General features: G+C 40.6%; 1 protein-coding gene across 1 annotated transcript; it reads right to left on the reverse strand.

Annotated features, from left to right (window-relative positions):
- Nucleotides 1-16,214: 16,214 nt before the first annotated feature.
- Nucleotides 16,215-18,483, reverse strand: LOC140370041 (uncharacterized). The gene is made up of 4 exons (XM_072456998.1): nucleotides 18,249-18,483; nucleotides 17,542-17,692; nucleotides 17,216-17,374; nucleotides 16,215-16,917 (listed from the first exon to the last, which is right to left on the reverse strand). Exons 1-4 carry the CDS (start codon nucleotides 18,481-18,483, stop codon nucleotides 16,578-16,580), a joined length of 885 nt encoding a protein of 294 aa, XP_072313099.1. The 3' UTR covers nucleotides 16,215-16,577.
- Nucleotides 18,484-19,989: the final 1,506 nt, after the last annotated feature.

Below are 19,989 nucleotides of genomic sequence, written 5' to 3' on the forward strand. Positions count from 1 at the left end.
GTGGAATCCCTTAAGTCAACAAAAGTAGGTGGGGTTAATAAAGGTCAGGCTTTGCATTTTAGAAAACTCTGACTTTTAAAATCAATGTTCAAAGTGACTGGTTTTAACACTTTGCGAGTTTGTTTCATTGTTGAGTCTATTGCATTGTGTGCTTTTGTATAGCTTTGATGTTTTATTGGAAAACACTTTCTTGTTACATGTTGTAAAGGCCCCTATAAAGAAAGGTTGATTTATTGATTGTTATTATTTGCAGTGCAGTCTTGGAATCACTTTGAATAATCCTGGTTTTCATTTTTTTTCTATGTTGACAGATTTATCACTGAATTATCACATTGCCACTTTGTTTCTGCAGTAATCTTGTTGCACAAAGTGTACAATCGCCATGTTACTCATGTCCTGCTTGATAAACTGGACCAGTTATCTTAAATGTAACTTTTAAAGCCGTTGTCTAAAAAACTGGATCAACGGTTCTGCAGCGTTGCACTTTACCCGCGTGGGATGTTTGATTTTTAAGCTCGCAAACACTGTTCTCCTGATTACGGTACTAAGGCCAAAGTAGAAAAAGTAAATCTGTGTGCACTGATAATGTCCTCAAACAAAAGCACAGTAGTTTCATCATTTTACGAGCAGCACTTTAAGTCAGACCAGGTTAAAGAAACATATTGTAGAGGGAGGGAGTTTTAAATGTTTGATGCTGGTGTCATGGATCTTTCTGACTGCAAGTGATTTGAATATGCACCAAGTTGGGTTACGAAACTGACCCACTGATAAAAACTCAAAATAGTACCTTTGCGAGTGTGGAAAACAACTGGAGAATAAAACCGGACAATGACATCAATGTGTTGTGATTCTGACATGTTATAAATTACCGACAAAAATAAGTCAGCGACCATAAAGTGACACAGCCGACCTTTATCTGATTTATTTTTGAACATTAACTCTTTTTCGTTCTAATAAGGAGTCAGACCAAAGCGTCAATCTGATGGGTCTGGCAGATCCGGTAAAACACATCGAACTGGACTGCTGATAAGAAACTCGTCACACCGGTCAGGTTGACGAAGGCGGAGATCTACGGTGACTACCAGCACTTAAAAGCATTAAACATTTAGCTTGTTTGCACCATTCTGTCTTATTAGAAGAAAAACACAGGTTGATATCAGTATGAAAACATGTCTTGGTGTTCTTGTTGTACATCCACTGCTTGATAAAATGCACAAATCAAACACTTTTTTACCTTTAATCTTATGGACAAAAATATTATGTACTTGCATTGATCATACTCGCACTGGCTTAGCTCAGTGGTTACTTCGCTTGTAATTTCTCTTGAAGAAATACACAAACTCCATCCCCCTGTGGCATCGACCCCGGGCACTGTCCAGTGCTTTTAAAAAAAATAACATTAACATTTCACCAATTCGATCCTACTGTGCCACTGTATCGACTTCCTCTTGTGTAAAATAATATTTGAACCCACGTTTCTCTACAGGTCCTCAAACTGTGGTACGCGGGCTGCTTCAGGTGGTACACGGATTCCTCTGCAGTTCACATATTTGCTGAAGATAATGTCATTTAAATAACATGTTCTGGTCCTTGTTTTGGTTTATCCTCATTTAGAACTGGTAAAGCAATCGTGTAGTCCTATGTTAGACCTCTTTCTAGCCAAAGTTTACACCTAGAACAGTCTTGTTTCAGACCTGGTTTAGATTTGGTGCAACTCGAAGGGACAAATATTTCGGGTGGTACTTTGTGTGAAAGGTTTGAGAACCACTGCTCTGGACAAACAGTACTCATTGTAATGCTTTCTCAAGATTGGCACAGCCGACCTTTATCTGATTTATTTTTGAACATTAACTCTTTTTCGTTCTAATAAGGAGTCAGACCAAAGCGTCAATCTGATGGGTCTGGCAGATCCGGTAAAACACATCAAACTGGACTGCTGATAAGAAACTCGTCACACCGGTCAGGTTGACGAAGGCGGAGATCTACGGTGACTACCAGCACTTAAAAGCATTAAACATTTAGCTTGTTTGCACCATTCTGTCTTATTAGAAGAAAAACACAGGTTGATATCAGTATGAAAACATGTCTTGGTGTTCTTGTTGTACATCCACTGCTTGATAAAATGCACAAATCAAACACTTTTTTACCTTTAATCTTATGGACAAAAATATTATGTACTTGCATTGATCATACTCGCACTGGCTTAGCTCAGTGGTTACTTCGCTTGTAATTTCTCTTGAAGAAATACACAAACTCCATCCCCCTGTGGCATCGACCCCGGGCGCTGTCCAGTGCTTTTAAAAAAAATAACATTAACATTTCACCAATTCGATCCTACTGTGCCACTGTATCGACTTCCTCTTGTGTAAAATAATATTTGAACCCACGTTTCTCTACAGGTCCTCAAACTGTGGTACGCGGGCTGCTTCAGGTGGTACACGGATTCCTCTGCAGTTCACATATTTGCTGAAGATAATGTCATTTAAATAACATGTTCTGGTCCTTGTTTTGGTTTATCCTCATTTAGAACTTGTAAAGCAATCGTGTAGTCCTATGTTAGACCTCTTTCTAGCCAAAGTTTACACCTAGAACAGTCTTGTTTCAGACCTGGTTTAGATTTGGTGCAACTCGAAGGGACAAATATTTTGGGTGGTACTTTGTGTGAAAGGTTTGAGAACCACTGCTCTGGACAAACAGTACTCATTGTAATGCTTTCTCAAGATTGGCACAGCCGACCTTTATCTGTTTTCTTTTTGAACATTAACTCCTTTTATGTTCTAATAAGGAGTCAGACCAAAGCGTCAATCTGATGGGTCTGGCAGATCCGGTAAAACACATCGAACTGGACTGCTGATAAGAAACTCGTCACACCGGTCAGGTTGACGAAGGCGGAGATCTACGGTGACTACCAGCACTTAAAAGCATTAAATATTTAGCTTGTTTGCACCATTCTGTCTTATTAGAAGAAAAACACAGGTTGATATCAGTATGAAAACATGTCTTGGTGTTCTTGTTGTACATCCACTGCTTGATAAAATGCACAAATCAAACACTTTTTATCTTTAATCTTGTGGACTAAAATATGATGTACTGGCTTAGCTCAGTGGTTACTTCGCTTGTAATTTCTCCTGCAGAAATACACAAACTCCATCCCCCTGTGCGATCGACCCCGGGCACTGTCCAGGGCTTTTAAAAAAAATAACATTAACATTTCACTAATTCGATGCTGCTGTGCCACTGTATCGACTTCCTTCTTGTGTAAAATAATATTTGAACCCACGTTTTTCTACAGTTCCGGCTTGTTTGCACCTATCTGTTTTATTAGAAGAAAACACAGGTTGATATCAGTATGAAAACATGTCTTGGTGTTCTTGTACATCCACTACTTGATAAAATGCACAAATCAAACACTTTTTTACCTTTAATCTTGTGGACAGAAATATCATCTGCTTGCAATTATCATGTGTTATGTTTTGTCACCCTTAATCATAGTTTGAAGATAATGTAGAGAATTCACCATTCAATTTGCAACACACGATATTGCTTTTGTGCAGTGAAACACAATTGAGAATGTATTATTTCGCAAATGCAATCTTTACAAGAAATAATACACTGGTTTTATCTACGCTGATCAAAAACAGAATCTGGCATGACTGGTCAGTTTGTCAAAAAGCAAAAGTAGCTCAGAGAAATTATTGCTTAAGTTAAAGTACTGACGTATTTGCTGTAGAATCTATTAAAGTATCAAAAGGGCTTTTTGATGAATCATTTTCAATTGCGACTTCAAAAGAAAAAAGAAAGCGAATCGCAGATTGCATTTTTGTCGCACATTCTTCAGTCCACCATGTAAACCTAGTAAAAATGAAGTCAAAGTTTAGATTAGGATAAAAGTTGATAGTTTATAAATGAAGAAAATCAACAAGCTGCTATTTTATATATTTACCATTTCTCAAACAAAAGCAAGAACAAGCCGACTCAAAGCTTGTTAGAACTGTCAATATTGTGAACGACCTTCAAATGGATGAAAGCCGAGTCTGGAACATCCGCACAAATCGAGCCTCTGCAGTGAGCTTCATGTGCGGCGTCGAATGGGACAAAACACCCGTAAAACTCTTCCACAAAATTACTATAATTGCCTTTCAAATGCAGTGGAGTCAAAGAAAAGATCCTCAAAAGCTGTATTTTATTAAACGGACTTTGGCAACACGACATGCATCATATTTAAGATGTTTCCCCACAGTTTAGTTTAGTTTAGTTTAGTGTTTCTTTGTCAAAATCATTCATCTGTAAGAGAAAAGAAGATCTGCGCCATGTTTCCCTCTGTAATCCTGGGCAGGTGAATACACAACAACAGTACCAACGTTTCATTACTAATATTGGCTCAGTAATAAGTAAAAATAAGTAAAATAGTTTTAAAAAATACAGCTATAATCTAACTTGGCTGATGTCACCGTTGATTATCTCGGATGTGTTTTTTCAAGTTTCGAATGAAGTTATGAATTTCTACAAACAATTTCAAACCATCTGAGTCCACTGTCTGATAGTTACAAATGAAAAGAAGCTGTGGAGCGGGTCGAGTATTTAAAATAGTAAAGTTTAGAAAAGCAAAGTTGGTGAAGCAGCATTGTAAAAAGTTTTGAATAGAATCTTAGAATTGAAAATGAAATAAAATAGTCAGAACAAAGCATTTTGTATTTGCTAAGAACGTTTCAGTCCTGTATTTTCGTCAATTACCTTTATTGCTTGGTTCTAGAGCGATCTGAGAGCTTTGAGCGCGGTCTCATTGGGTCCAATGGAGTCCAACTGGATAAACAATACGTCATGTCTGGGACGATCGTAGCATTGAAATGTGTGAACGCTGTCAAACTGTTCCTCATGCGTCTGGAGATATTATATTTAGGATCTCTGACGCTTACACTAACGGTAGAATTGATCCAGTTCTTCTCTCTAAAGGTTACATTATGGACATGGGGCCAAAGGGCACAACTTATGTAAATGTTTGTTGCGTCATATCGTAGTGAAAATATGAGGCCACTATAGGTTGCAAAAAGACAAAATAAATACTGTATTTGTTTGTATTTAGGTCTGAATATAATGAAAGTGCTTGCCTTGTGTCAAGTGGTGAGTCACCCGCTCTCTCACGCTGCACAGTACATAAACACATTCTGGCTCTACTCTCCTTGCACTGGCTTAGCTCAGTGGTTACTTTGATTGTAATTTTCTCCTGCAGAAATACACACACTCCATCCCCCTGTGGGATCGACCCCAGGCGCTGTCCAGTGCTTTTCTTTTTTGTCATTAATATTTCACTAACTCGATCCTGCTGTGCCCCTGTATCAAGTTCCTGTGTGTGAAATAATGGGAGTGTCTACAGAGCCGCGAAACTGCCATGTTATTTTGTGCCGCGGCTCCTGAAACTGCTGGGCTATTTGACCGCGCCGGGTTAGACCGCGCCGGGTTAGGGTTAGGTCTTGGGGTTAGGGTCAGGGTTAGGGTTAAGGTTAGGTGTGAGGCTATATGGCCGTGCCGCGGCTCCGGAAACTGCTGGGCTATTTTAGCCGCGGCCAAAATAATATTTGAACCCACGTTTACTTTTATCACAATGGTGAAGGTTGGTGGCAGTTGAGTGCAGCAACCGGGAAGATAAAGAAGATAAAGTTCTGTCCGATACCGAGAAACCCGGAAATAAGAGCGCGATGGACATAGACTTTTGTATATATATATATATATATATATATATATATATATATATATATATATATATATATATATATATATATATATATATATATAGCGATCTATAGATATATCTGTTCTGCGCACGCTGTAGAATTAACTTCAGTTTTATTTATGCTCAAAGTAGATCTGAAGTTAATCTGAAGTTTTATCGGTTGTCACTCACTCGCGCGCGGACGGAGCGGCTCGCGGCGGAGCTGACAGCTGATCAGCCCGGGGCAGGTGACCGAACCCCGGGGGGTGCTCCGGAGCATAAACGCTGTAGAATAACTTCAGTTTTATTCAGCCGTAGAGCGTTTGATCAAAATTGTGACTTGTGAACCATGGGATCAGTGGGCTTGGAGATATCTGGAAGAGTCGTGATTTAGGCATAACATATGGATCTGAGTTGATTTATCGCTGCTTTTCTAAATATTGACCTCTGTGTAGCTCGTCCAAGGAGTTTGTGGACTCTGAAAGCTCTGGGGCCTCCATAATGTACGTTTGAGATCACTTTCCGCGCTCTATCAGTGCAAAGGAACGCAACAAGACACCGCGCGCCAAAGACCTCAACAGCTTCAGGCCAGTGGCTCTCACCATCTTAACCATGTGCAATACCGTCATATTCATGTGCAATACTGACTTAACCATGTGCAATACCGTCATATTCATGTGCAATACTGACTTAACCATGTGCAATACCGTCATATGCATGTGCAATACTGACTTAACCATGTGCAATACTGTTATATTCATGTGCAATACTGACTTAACCATGTGCAATACCGTCATATTCATGTCCAATACTGACTTAACCATGTGCAATACTGTTATATTCATGTGCAATACTGACTTAACCATGTGCAATACCGTCATATTCATGTGCAATACTGACTTAACCATGTGCAATACTGTTATATTCATGTGCAATACTGACTTAACCATGTGCAATACCGTCATATTCATGTGCAATACTGACTTAACCATGTGCAATACCATCATATTCATGTGCAATACTGACTTAACCATGTGCAATACCGTCATATTCATGTGCAATACTGACTTAACCATGTGCAATACTGTTATATTCATGTGCAATACTGACTTAACCATGTGCAATACCGTCATATTCATGTGCAATACTGACTTAACCATGTGCAAAATCGTCATATTCATGTGCAATACTGACTTAACCATGTGCAATACTGTTATATTCATGTGCAATACTGACTTAACCATGTGCAATACCGTCATATTCATGTGCAATACTGACTCAACCATGTGCAATACCGTCATATTCATGTGCAATACTGACTTAACCATGTGCAATACCATCATATTCATGTGCAATACTGACAACCATGTGCAATACCGTCATATTCATGTGCAATACTGACTTAACCATGTGCAATACTGTTATATTCATGTGCAATACTGACTTAACCATGTGCAATACCGTCATATTCATGTGCAATACTGACTTAACCATGTGCAAAATCGTCATATTCATGTGCAATACTGACTTAACCATGTGCAATACCGTCATATTCATGTGCAATACTGACTTAACCATGTGCAATACCATCATATTCATGTGCAATACTGACAACCATGTGCAATACCGTCATATTCATGTGCAATACTGACTTAACCATGTGCAATACTGTTATATTCATGTGCAATACTGACTTAACCATGTGCAATACTGCCATATTCATGTGCAATACTGACTTAACCATGTGCAATACTGTTATATTCATGTGCAATACTGACTTAACCATGTGCAATACCGTCATATTCATGTGCAATACTGACTTAACCATGTGCAATACTGTCATATTCATGTGCAATTACTGTCGTACTCACAAGCAATTAAGGCCATATTCATGTGCATACAACTGATGTAAATAAGAGTGTTTTGTTTACTTACCATTAGTATTAGTATTATTTAGTCTTGTGCTAGCTATTTTTACTTTATCTTTTTATTTAATTTAATTTATTTATTTTCCTCCATTCCCTATCAAGATATGAGAGGAGTTTTAATAATAATAATAATAATAACTTTTATTTATATAGCGCTTTTCAGTGACCCAAAGACGCTGAACATAATAAAAAAGGGGGGGGGGGTATTTACAGACAGGGGGGGACAACACGTACAATACACATTAATATACAAATAAAATGAACAAGACAGAAGAAGTAGAGAGAAAAAGATGGGGATGTAACAGGGGATAGAAGAGTTGGCAGTGGGGTAGAGTAGGCAATGGGGTAGGGGAGGTCATAAGCTTGGGTGGAGAGGTATGTTTTTAGGTGGGATTTGAATGTTGTGAGTGAGGGAGAGTGGCGGACAGGTTGGGGGAGGGAGTTCCAGAGTCGGGGTGCTGTTCGGGAGAATGCTCTGTCGCCAAAAGTTTTGAGTCGGGATGTTGGTGCAGTCAGGGTGAGAGAGGAGGAGGATCGGAGAGCTCGGGAGGGGCGGTGGGGGATGAGGAGGTCAGACAGGTAGGGGGGGGCAAGGTGGTGAAGAGCTTTGAAGGTGAGGAGGAGTATTTTAAAGTTTATGCGCTGCTTGATGGGGAGCCAGTGGAGAGAGCGGAGAACGGGAGTGATGTGTTCACGGGACCGGGTGTGGGTGAGGAGGCGGGCAGCGGAGTTTTGGACCATTTGGAGTCTGTGGAGGGAATGGAAGGAGATGCCAGTGAGGAGGGAGTTGCAGTAGTCGAGGCGGGAGGAGATGAAGGCATGGATGAGGGATTCAGCAGCGGGGAGGGTGAGGCAGTGTCGGATTTTGGCGATGCGGCGGAGGTGGAAGTATGAGGTCTTGACGATGTGGCTGACATGGGGAGTGAAGGAGAGGGTGGGGTCCATGATGACACCGAGATTGCGTACCAGGGTAGAGGGGGTGATGGTCGAGGTGTCGATGCTGAGTGAAAAGGGACCAGTTTTATTGAGAGTGGATTTGGTGCCAATGAGGAGGAGCTCTGTTTTGTCACTGTTCAGTTTGAGGAAGTTGAGAGTGAGCCATGATTTTATTGTCGAGATGCAGGTTTCGATGTGGCTGAGGAGAGGGTTTTGGGTGGATTTGGTGGTGAGGTATATCTGGGTGTCGTCAGCGTAGCAGTGAAAGTCCAGGTTGAGTTGGCGGAGGATGTGACCAAGGGGGAAGATGTAGCAGATGAAGAGGAGGGGGCCGAGGACTGAGCCCTGGGGGACCCCCTGCGTTACTGGGGAGAGGGTGGATCAGTGACCGGAGAGGGAAATGAACTCTTGCCTGTTGGTGAGGTAGGATGTGAGCCAGTCAAGTGCAGAGCCCTCAACACCCAGTTGGCGCAGCCTTTGTAGGAGGATGGAATGGTTTATAGTGTCAAAGGCTGCGCTGAGGTCTAGTAGTGACAGGATGTTTTGTTAATAAGAGTCTTTTGTTTTATTTATAAGAAGCCAGATCACAGTTTCGATCAGTATTACAAATATTCATGTTACTGTAATTGAGTAGGTTTTTTGTGTGTAATTGTACTTTTAAACCAGTACTTGTACTAGTAAATGAGCATATTTCTGGCATGCAATTGTAATTAGTTTGATTTTAAGATGATATGAGTATTGAGTCCCAACCGTCCCTGGTTACCTCACTGCAGTATCCACTCTTTTATAGCAGTGGTCCCCAAACTTTTTGACTCGAGGGCCACATTGGGTTCTAAAATTTGACCGAGGGGCCGGGCCAGGAAAATATGGTGTGTTTGGGTTAATATAAATTACACGCAAGATTTGACCTGTAACTTGTAACAAAGCAACAAATGCAAGGCTCAATGTGCAAATTGTTTTTCAAATGCATTAAATAATGATTATTTTAATTACATTTCAGTTGAATAAACACAGCAGGAAAATTGACCTTCAATTTCAGTGGCAACAGTGTTGTTGATCTCCCTGTTTTGCATCAAAGTCTGGTGTAAGTTTTGTTGTGGCAATTCTCAGGATCGATCCTTTGGTGTTGGTCAGTGAAGCTGGATCTGTAACGGGCTTTGTTCATGTTCATGACACTGAATGTCTCACATATGCAGGTCGAGCAGAACAAGACCAGCATCTTCTGTACGTCCTCCGGAGGTTTTGTTTCCTTCAGTGAAGCATTAAAGTCGTTAAGTTTAAGAGTGTTGGACCGTTTTTTTGTTAGCATTTATTCTACCCATAAATGATCTGGTAGTAACAGCATGTAATGATTAATATCCATGTTAATGTTACATTTTTGCACTTCTGTCCTTTTCACTTCTCCAGTGGTTGGACACTTCGTCCAGGTTGATGCTTCGTTTGCTTCTTGCTGTGACTTTATGCTCATAAACTGCTCCAAAATGTGCCACTTCAAGACCATTTCTAGATGATATTATTCATAAACTAACAGGGCCGCACCTGTCATAAACTGCAGGTGCCCACGTTGTAACATGAGATATTCACACAGAAATAAACGCAGTAGTGATGCGTCTTTTAAACCGGGGGTCTGGTGGCGCATGCGGCGCACCCGCGGTCCGCTTTAGTCCTGCTTTAGACCCGCTTTAGAACAAATCACAGCTGGCTCTAGTGTTCCCTCTGTCCTTGATAACTCTATGTGGCTGATTTACCTGAGTCTTCACATCAGGATCATCTGCTCCTGAGCACGTACTCATCGAGTGAGTGTTATTGTGACATGAGATATTTACACAGAAATATGGTCCAGATAATGATGCACATGTGTCTTTGACTCGTGAGTCAGGTCTGGCCCAGAAAGTCTCATTTACACAATAGTGACACACCAGTGTCTATTGAACGTGCCCGAGCTGCGCCGGGCCGCGGTCCGCGCTGCGCTTCGGGCCGCGGTCCGCGCTGCACCCCGAGCCGCGGGCCGCGGTCCGCGCTGCGCCCCGGGCCGCGGTCCGCGGTCCGCGCTGCGGGACTAATAAGACTAATTTCTCAGTGAATATGATTCTGATTGTAATAAAACACACAGCGTTTTGAAACTAAAAATGTAGAGAACACAACGTGTCCCCTGGACAGTGCTTCTACTGTCCACAAGAGTCTTCTACAGTGTCAAACACTTGCGCTTCCTGCTTGATTGGCCCCGGTGGCCGTTTGTGGTAAATTGTATTTTCTTCGCGCCATAGATCTCATGTGCGAGCAGTGCGCAGCTTAGACGAAACCGTGACATCTCTTGGGGAAATGTGGACATTACAGGCGAAAGGTAAAGTGAACGGCCAGCCAGAGTTTTTTTTTTATTTTTTTTTATTTTTTAATATAACTTGGACAAGCTTGGCGGGCCGGATTGAAAGGCCCAGCGGGCCGGGTGCGGCCCGCGGGCCGTAGTTTGGGGACCACTGCTCTATAGGGACAAACACTCACAAAGGTACTGCATTTCCTGCTCAGATAAACTTCAGATCAGAGAATATGCACAATGTGATTTAAAAGAACTTAATTCAGTGAATGTATGAATGGATAAAAGAATGAATGTTTTTTATTTCGAGTGTGACATGAGCAAAGTATAATTTGTATCATATCAGAACACACAAAACGAAAAAATTCTATTTCAGAGTGGAATTTGTGTAATTAATCAAGTTTTGTATTATAGACTAAATTGCGTAAGGTCTTAACGATAGCAACTATACTCTGAGTAGTTTATTATTATGTACTTTTTACTTTTACATCAGTTACATTTTGGCAGCACTACTTGTACATGAGATTGAGCACATTTTACACATGTTATGATATTAATATAGTAAATAAAGTCTTTATGGTTATCTGTGATAAATGTTCACATGGTTTGAAACTACAACACCAACAGAGAAGAGAGCCTGAGGTTCCGACAGTGTGCGCTAGTAGCTGAGTCATGGTACATAAAGACCTTTCAGCTGCTCAGTCCACGCGCCGGCTTAGCTCAGTGGGTACTTCGATTGTAATTTTCTCCTGCAGAAATACACACACTCCATCCCCCTGTGGGATCGACCCCAGGCGCTGTCCAGTGCTTTTCTTTTTTGTCATTAATATTTCACTAACTCGATCCTGCTGTGCCCCTGTATCAAGTTCCTGTGTGTGAAATAATGGGAGTGTCTACAGAGCCGCGAAACTGCCATGTTATTTTGTGCCGCGGCTCCTGAAACTGCTGGGCTATTTGACCGCGCCGGGTTAGACCGCGCCGGGTTAGGGTTAGGTCTTGGGGTTAGGGTCAGGGTTAGGGTTAAGGTTAGGTGTGAGGCTATATGGCCGTGCCGCGGCTCCGGAAACTGCTGGGCTATTTTAGCCGCGGCCAAAATAATATTTGAGCACATTGTTGTAGATGTTAGCTGGATTTATCCTTTGCCAACACCAAGGAGGCAGCAGTACTTGTACTTGTGAATGAGTACATTTTACACTTGTAATGATATTAATATTGTAAATAAAGTCTTTAAGGTTATCTGTGATAAAGGTTGGCACTAGGTCATATAGGGAATTGTACGGGAGGAAGTGACGACATGGCCCGTGACGACAGGGCGAGGACGACATGGCGGGAGCCGGGCGGAAGTAAACAGGTGGTTGGCCGTAGTAAACATCAAATCAAATCAAATCAATTTATTTTTGTAAGGCCCAAAATCACAACAACAGTTGCCTCTGAGGGCCACAGGGAGAAATGAATCAACAATGTCTGTGGTGGCGATGAAGTCAGACAATGTCTGTGGTGGCGATGAAGTCAGACAATGTCTGTGGTAAACATGTGGTAAACATGGCGAACGGTCGTATCATATTCATAATTTAGAAATAAATAGAGTTAAATGGGCGTGCATTGAATGTAATACAAAGAATTTGTATTACAGAATTAAGAATTGTGAAAATGTATATCACATGGGTCTGGGTTTAACCCTAAACCCTAACCCCTGACCCTGACCCTAACCCTAACCCTAACCTTAACCCTAACCCTAACCCTTAACCCTAACCCTTAACCCTAACCTTAACCCTTAACCCTAACCTTAACCCTTAACCCTAACCTTAACCCCTAAACCTAACCCTAAGTTTTAGGTTTACTTCGTTTGGTTAAAACTAGTTTATACCATGACTTTGTTTTATTGTTAATTTTGCATTTTCTTTATGTTGGTTTTTGTTTTGTTTGGTTCTGTTTTTGTTTATTTTTAACTGTAAAATTTGAAAATAATAAACTGTATTATGTTGGCAGAATTTCTTTTAAGCATTAAATATAATACATTGACGTTTATTTTCCACACATAGTTTTATCGAATTATGGAACTTTCTTGAACTTTCTTCAAAAATAGTTGTAGTTTCTATGTTTTCTTGAGTAATAATAATAAACTCTTACTGTAAACCAGTTTGTCCACAGTTAGAGATTGACTTTAGGAAATACAATGTGAATAATATAATTCTGAAGTAGCAATAGTTTTACATAAATAACTTTTTTCCCATTGTTGTCATCTTATTTATGCTTCTAAAACAACAACATTAAATCTGTCCCTCTGATCCAATCAACTCATTAAGGATCACATTAGACGCTGAGTGTCTGAAACCACTGAACTGAACCCAACATTAGAGACGCGGCGTCAGTGTGTAGCTCTTTAAAAGATGCTCTTCAAAACAACGCGCCCAGCTGCCCTTCCCACAAACACGGCTAATGGATCTCTGCCTCCCACTGAAGCAACAGGAAAACAGAAGATCGAAAACGGTACAATTTCATTCTACACTTGTGAATTTGTAAATTGTGATTAAAGTATTTTTTTTTTAGTTTAGAACGGTACTTACTTAAAATATAAGAAAAGTTAATTTGTGTGTAATTTGTGATCTTTCATCAGTTCATCTGGCCAAATTCAGCCTTAAAACAGTGGATTATTAAAATGTACTTTGTGACACCGCTTCTTTGTCTACAAATTGGTAAGAATCACTTTTTGTTCCACATGTTGCTCTTGATTGTGTGTGTTTTGCCTGCTTGGCTGCTCGGGTGTTGAATGCAAAAGGAAGCGAATGGCACTTTGGTGGTTCCTGGCTGCTCTCTAACAAGCCCATCAGTCACCAGAACAAGGCGTAATCACATTTACAAGATCGACAGATACCACTGCTCGCCCGTAGTCTGGTCCTAATCCCCCAGTTTACCTTCAATAGATCTTTTTTCCCTTCATTTGGATGCAGTTGTTTGGAAATAAGATGTGATGGGACGGGCAGAAAATATGAATGACAATTGAATCATATTTATTTTATTTATTTATTGTCACACTTAAATCTGGAGTTCTAGGACAAAACATGGGCGTGTACTTGAATGGCTTACAATTTAATTGATTCAGTTTTGGTCCTTTTTTCCTTTTGTCTTGTCACTTTTAACACATCCTGGGCCTATGTAGTATCTATGAATGTATCTATGAATCTGCTCTTTGATCATCTATGAGCTCCTTCAGGTCAATCCAACTACTAATTTATGCAATAGTCCTTATTTGTGGGTTCGGGTTTACGTCCAAAAATCTTCATACATCCGAATCTATCTGGACTTTTATCTTCAAAAGTCATGTAAAAAGAGCACTGATGCACTCATTCCTAATCCCTGCATTTCCACTTGTCTCTTCCACATAATAGAACATACAATAGACAATGTTACACATGACAAAACATTTAAAATAATGTGTGTTACAGTGTTGTCCTTGGCCGCTAAACAAGGGAATTTTGGCATCTTCAGAGCTTGCACAAAAAAAAACAATTTAAGGTAAGGTGTCGGTAATATCCATCTTGAATGAAAAGTACTCGTGGTAAGTGCTCGCGTACTGTGTCTAAAGTTGAACTGTTTGGTTTGATTCAAGGTTAGAGTGCTCGTACGCGCCCTGCCCCGGCTCTCCTCCTTACACCTGCCACATCAGCAGCTCAGACGTGGCTCCACCACGCTCTACCACGATGTGCAACTGGACAATCCCCCACCACAAAATCCACTATGTCAATACAACCACTCACTTCAACTGCACCCTGACACGCAGAAACAGAGTGGAGACTAAGAAAATTACCGTAAACTACAGCATCAAGATAGGAAAACGTTTGTATGCTGTTACTCACAAAGTGGTTCTTTTTGGTCAATGGTACAAGATTTAGATCAGTCATTTGTTTTGATTGTTGTGTTTTATATTTGGCTTTGAGTTTATTCCATTGTTCAAAGCTGTTTAAGACCTCCAGAGTTATGTTCAGAAGTTTGAGAACCATTAAATAGGCTGCATTTTGTTAAGTAGCTCTATAATAATGCTCTTTTCCCCTCCAGACCGCACCAGACCTTGCCTGAAAGGAGCAGGTTCGATGCAGCAGCCAGTCCTCACCTGTCTGTGGCCTTCTGTGATCTGGATGTGGATTGTCCTGGTTAAAGGAAATTAGGCACAACATGTTTTTAGTTATACTTTATTTATATAGCCAAATCTACAGCCAATTGACTGATCTACTGAAATTGTGTCTGATTTTAAACATAAACTATATACATCTAAAGTGTGGATAAAGTGGATGAATCTGAGTGTTTATCATAAGCCGGATAACAACAACAATAAAGCTATGGATTGGAAAGAGTCTTTGACTGTTGCTGAAAAGGGGAATTTACCTGAAGTGTCTTGACGCTGGTTTACGTAGATCAGTGTATGTGTTGCTTTGACTTCTTCTTGGATCATTTAACATATCTCAGAGGACAATCAGCTCTCCACGGGACCGACCCATTCAAAGTCAGAGCATAGACTGGATATGGTCCCTCCATGTCCAAACAAAGTTTGAGAGAGCATTATTATAACTAAATAAATAATAATATTGTCTAAGCTGTGTTATTGTTATTATCACAAAGCAAACTAAAAGACCTCTTCAAGCTGCTATAAATTATAAACTACTTACCCTTAAACTCCTCTATATAATCCTATCTAAGTATTCCTAGTCAATTTCTGATATTCTATCTCCACCTATTAGGCCATAGGCTCTAACTCAGAATGTGGCTAGAAAAGGAATTTCACTCCACCACACCAGGACGACTTTTCAAAAGTGGTTTTCCAATTTCAAATATATACTTGAGCTGGGGAGAAAAGTTCTCCGCATTTCTTCCAGTATTTGAGAAAATAGGTGCCGAAGTTGCCAGTTTACCCAAATATGTGACAAATTGGGGTGTACACCCATCTTCATACCTTCTTATTTGTTTTACTCTTTGATTGATTACTTCAGAAATTCAGATTCTCAGAGACATAAATACTTTCTTGGAGGTTGTAAAGTGGTGAGACTCTGGGTGCTTTAGTTTATGTGCAAACGTAAGTTAAAAAAACAGCTTTAACAATTCTGCATGTTATCATTACGCACTTTATTCAACTGAATGCTTCAACAATTACAAATTCTCTATTCTCGATTCATACTACACTATAAAAACATAATTTAAAAGAACTATTTTAACCCTTTCAACACCAGTTGCCCATTTGAAGAAAGCAAACATAGGCTATTGGTAAAAGTGAATTGCCGAAACATGCAAGTGTTGTTCTTAAGATTTTTATTCTATAGAACAGGATATAATTTTATGTAATGTATTTACAATATGAACAAATAATTACAATCATAAAAGCAGTATTTACATTGTGATAAACAGGCTAATTAACATGTGTATCTTTCGATCTAGTATAAGGCAAACTTTCGGCAGAATAGGATATACATTTAAACAGAGGAATGACATAAGTATGATTGATGTTAAAATGTGTAAGTACAACATTAACATGAGGCCATGACATTGGACTGGTTTGATTTTTACCTTTTGAGGACAAATATATGATATCTTGGCAAATTGACAGTAAACGAAGATCAACCTCTTCGGATACATTTACCATGTTAGACAATGTCAATTCATCACTAGCACCTACACACCAAGCTAGTAAGTTATAAAGTTAAACTGGCACAATCTTTCTGGCAGAGGAAACATTTAGATCCTCTGATGTAGGATCCATACTAGGGGCACTCTTGACCACTTGTTTCAGTAATATACCTGCACTGTAAATTGTCCTTGAGAGCTCTCGCAGTGCTGCATCTTTACCACTTTCTGGCACCATTTCTCCATCACTTGATGACGTTTCACCAGAAACTGACATATGAGTTTCAGTTGAAAAATCCTGGTGGAGAAGTCCTGTCGTCCCTGTGGAAACCATTTCACTCAGGTTTCTTCTTGGTGGTTTGTGGAAATTCAGCTGTGGGAAGTCTCGCTGTAATCTCTTCTTCAGAAGATCGGTTCTGTAAAAATTAGACAAGGAATAGAAATTCATAAGTATTGGTAGATAGAAATTATTATTTTATTTGTGTTTTAGTATCCTATGTTTGTTGTTTATTTTGTGTTGTGTTTTAACAGGGTAGCCACTTTTCTCATTGGGTTTTCCCTGTATAAATAAATAAAATGAATGAATATATGTAGACTCCTGTAGCTAACAGGATTGGTTTGATCTTGAATTAAATTTCATGAATAAACATAGCTGTGATGTTTATCTGATCTTCAATTTTTTTCTTTCATAAACAATAAGAAGAATTTAATTACCGGTAACTTCCATGACCAGGGTGTTTTTTGATGAATTTCTGGAACAGGGACGAGAGCTTCTTCATTCTGAGGATTTCCTGGTTTTCAATCAGTCGTGCCCGGATGACAGTGTCACAGAATGCTTTATATGCATCGCCGTACTCCCAGACTTTAGGTAACCTGTATAAAGCAAGGAAATGCAGTGATTGGTCAGTGATTAAAATATACTAGCTCACTACAAACAGAAATTTGCTTTGATTCAAACGTTTTTAAAAGTATCGTGTAGTCATTACAATTCTTTCAATTCATCTAAATATATACATTTTATTTGATTACCAAAATGTTACCTTTCATCACTTGTCTTCTTTGTCAGAAAGCTTGTGTATTCTTTGTAACACCTCTTGTGATAGCGCACTTCATTGGCAACACAATCTTTACCTCTGGTACACATCAGGATGGATTCATCTGCTCTTGATTCAGCTGCTTTGACCAAACTTCCTAGTAAAGGATAAGTAAAAGAATTTCAATCAAGGGTGAGCTTAATCAGTAAACAATCGCAAAAGTTGTATTGCTCTTTTATTCAACTCACACCATCATACAGTCTTACGTACATTACATCCACACCTACATATAATAAACTAGGCACATATGTATATTTCACTGTGATAAGTCCCATTTACCACGAGCAAGAGAAAACACACATGCCAGAATCAGTATATAATCTACTCACCAGCAGTTAAAGTTTTAGCTTGGACCAATTTATCTTTCTTTGTCTTGTGAGCCTCTTTGATATAGCGGTCAACCTTCTTGCAAATGATGCAAACTCCAGGAAGTACATTGCTTGACTTTTTTGATGATTTTGTCTTTACATCTGTGGTAGAGCTCAGTCGTTTGGGAGAAGGTGGCAGAGTTGATGTGGTAGATTCAGAGTCATCCTCAGCCTCTCCCTGCTGCCCACAGACCGACTGTTTTGCCGCAAGCTTTTCAGCACTAGTAATTCGTTTCTTGTCGATGAAACGTCTATAGCATGTAGGGTGAAAGCCTAGCTCGTTACTCTCCAGAAGATGAGCAAGATTTTCATCCGAAGAAGCCACTGAAGACGTAGGATAATTTTGTTTGGCGAAGTCGTCATCGTGTACACAAACAGCTGCCGCTAACGCGCGGTCTATTCCGTCGATTTCTATCCACTTCTGAGCACAAGTGACCAGCTTCCTCCAGCGGACAACAGTCAGTGGCTGTGTTGGTTCTTTTTCTACCGATGAAATGTGTGTGATGCACGTGTAATCCATATTTGCAGAGCGTTTTCTATCGGCTCGAGAGACAACATGCCACGCCATGGGAGCAGCCATGTTTGATGTTGTAGTAATCTCTCACCTGATTGGCTCATTCAGAGGCGGAATGATTCAGGCGTAGGGATATTGCGCTATCAGGCTGAGAATATAGTTCCGCATTTAAGTTATCGCGGTAAAAAAACTGGAGAACTTTTGGTCATGAGCTAATAGTACAATGGTAATTTTATGTTTGAAGTATTTTTTTAGTTATTTGACAGGTGTAGGGAACTTGAACGATACAGGCTACAGCCTATGGCCTATATATTGATCGATGATCAGCTGGTGCGTTTGTGGCTGCGCACAATTGCGCATGCGTGGATTTGCTAAAACGACCCTTTCTAGACGGTAGACGAGGGGGACGAAGCATACTTCAGTCGTGGCACATCCAGATCAGCAGGGGTCGCTATTCTTCTAAAAAACTTTGGAGGCCAAATTATTTATAATTGGTTGATTCTTATTGTTTATATTGACAAAGTCAAATTCATTCGGGTAAATGTATATGGGTACAATAATATTAGTAACAATCCAATATTACTGGAAGAATTAACTTTACATCTGGAGCATCTTAAAGTGGCACAGTTAACTGAGAATACTGTATATTATCAGTGGGAGACGTAAACATAGTAAAAGATTATTTATTTTTATAAGAAGTACCCCTCAAAATACACCGCAACTCATCCTAATATGGCAGAGTGGATCCTGGACTACCTCACGGACCGACCCCAGTTTGTGAGAGCCAGGAACTGTGTGTCTGACACTCGGACCTGCAGTGTGGGGGCGCCCCAGGGCACTGTCCTCGCGCCCTTTCTCTTCACCCTTTACACTGCAGACTTCAGACATGACACGGACAGCTGTGTCCTGCAGAAGTTCTCTGACGACTCTGCCGTCATCGGACTCATCACGGACGACGATGACGCGGAGTACAGACGACTGGCGCAGGACTTTGTGGACTGGTGTCAGCGGAACCACCTCCTCATCAACGCGGGGAAGACCATGGAGATGGTGGTGGATTTCCGCAGACGCCACCCCACTGCCCCCTCACCAGTGAACATCCAGGGACGGGACATTGAGAGAGTGGACTCATACAAGTACCTGGGTGTTCATCTGAACCACAAACTGGACTGGACTCATAACACAGACGCACTGTACAGGAAGAGCCAGAGTCGGCTCTACCTCCTGAGGAGACTCAGGTCTTTTGGAGTGACAGGGCCACTCCTGAAGACCTTCTATGACTCTGTGGTGGCATCAGCCCTCCTGTATGGTGTGGCCTGCTGGAGCAGCAGCATCACAGAGAGGGAGAGGAAAAGGCTGGACAGAGTCATCAAGAAGTCCAGCTCCGTCCTGGGCTGTGCTCTGGACTCGGTGCAGGAGGTGGGGGACAGGAGGGTCCTGGCTAGATTCACATCTATGCTGGACCATGAGTGTCACCCCCTGCAGGACACTCTCTCCGCTCTGGAGAGCAGC

Source organism: Eucyclogobius newberryi, unplaced genomic scaffold (assembly GCF_026437365.1).
Source record: "Eucyclogobius newberryi isolate DKJ021-1_F unplaced genomic scaffold, fEucNew1.0.hap1 SCAF_10, whole genome shotgun sequence".
Taxonomy (NCBI): Eukaryota; Metazoa; Chordata; class Actinopteri; order Gobiiformes; family Gobiidae; genus Eucyclogobius; species Eucyclogobius newberryi.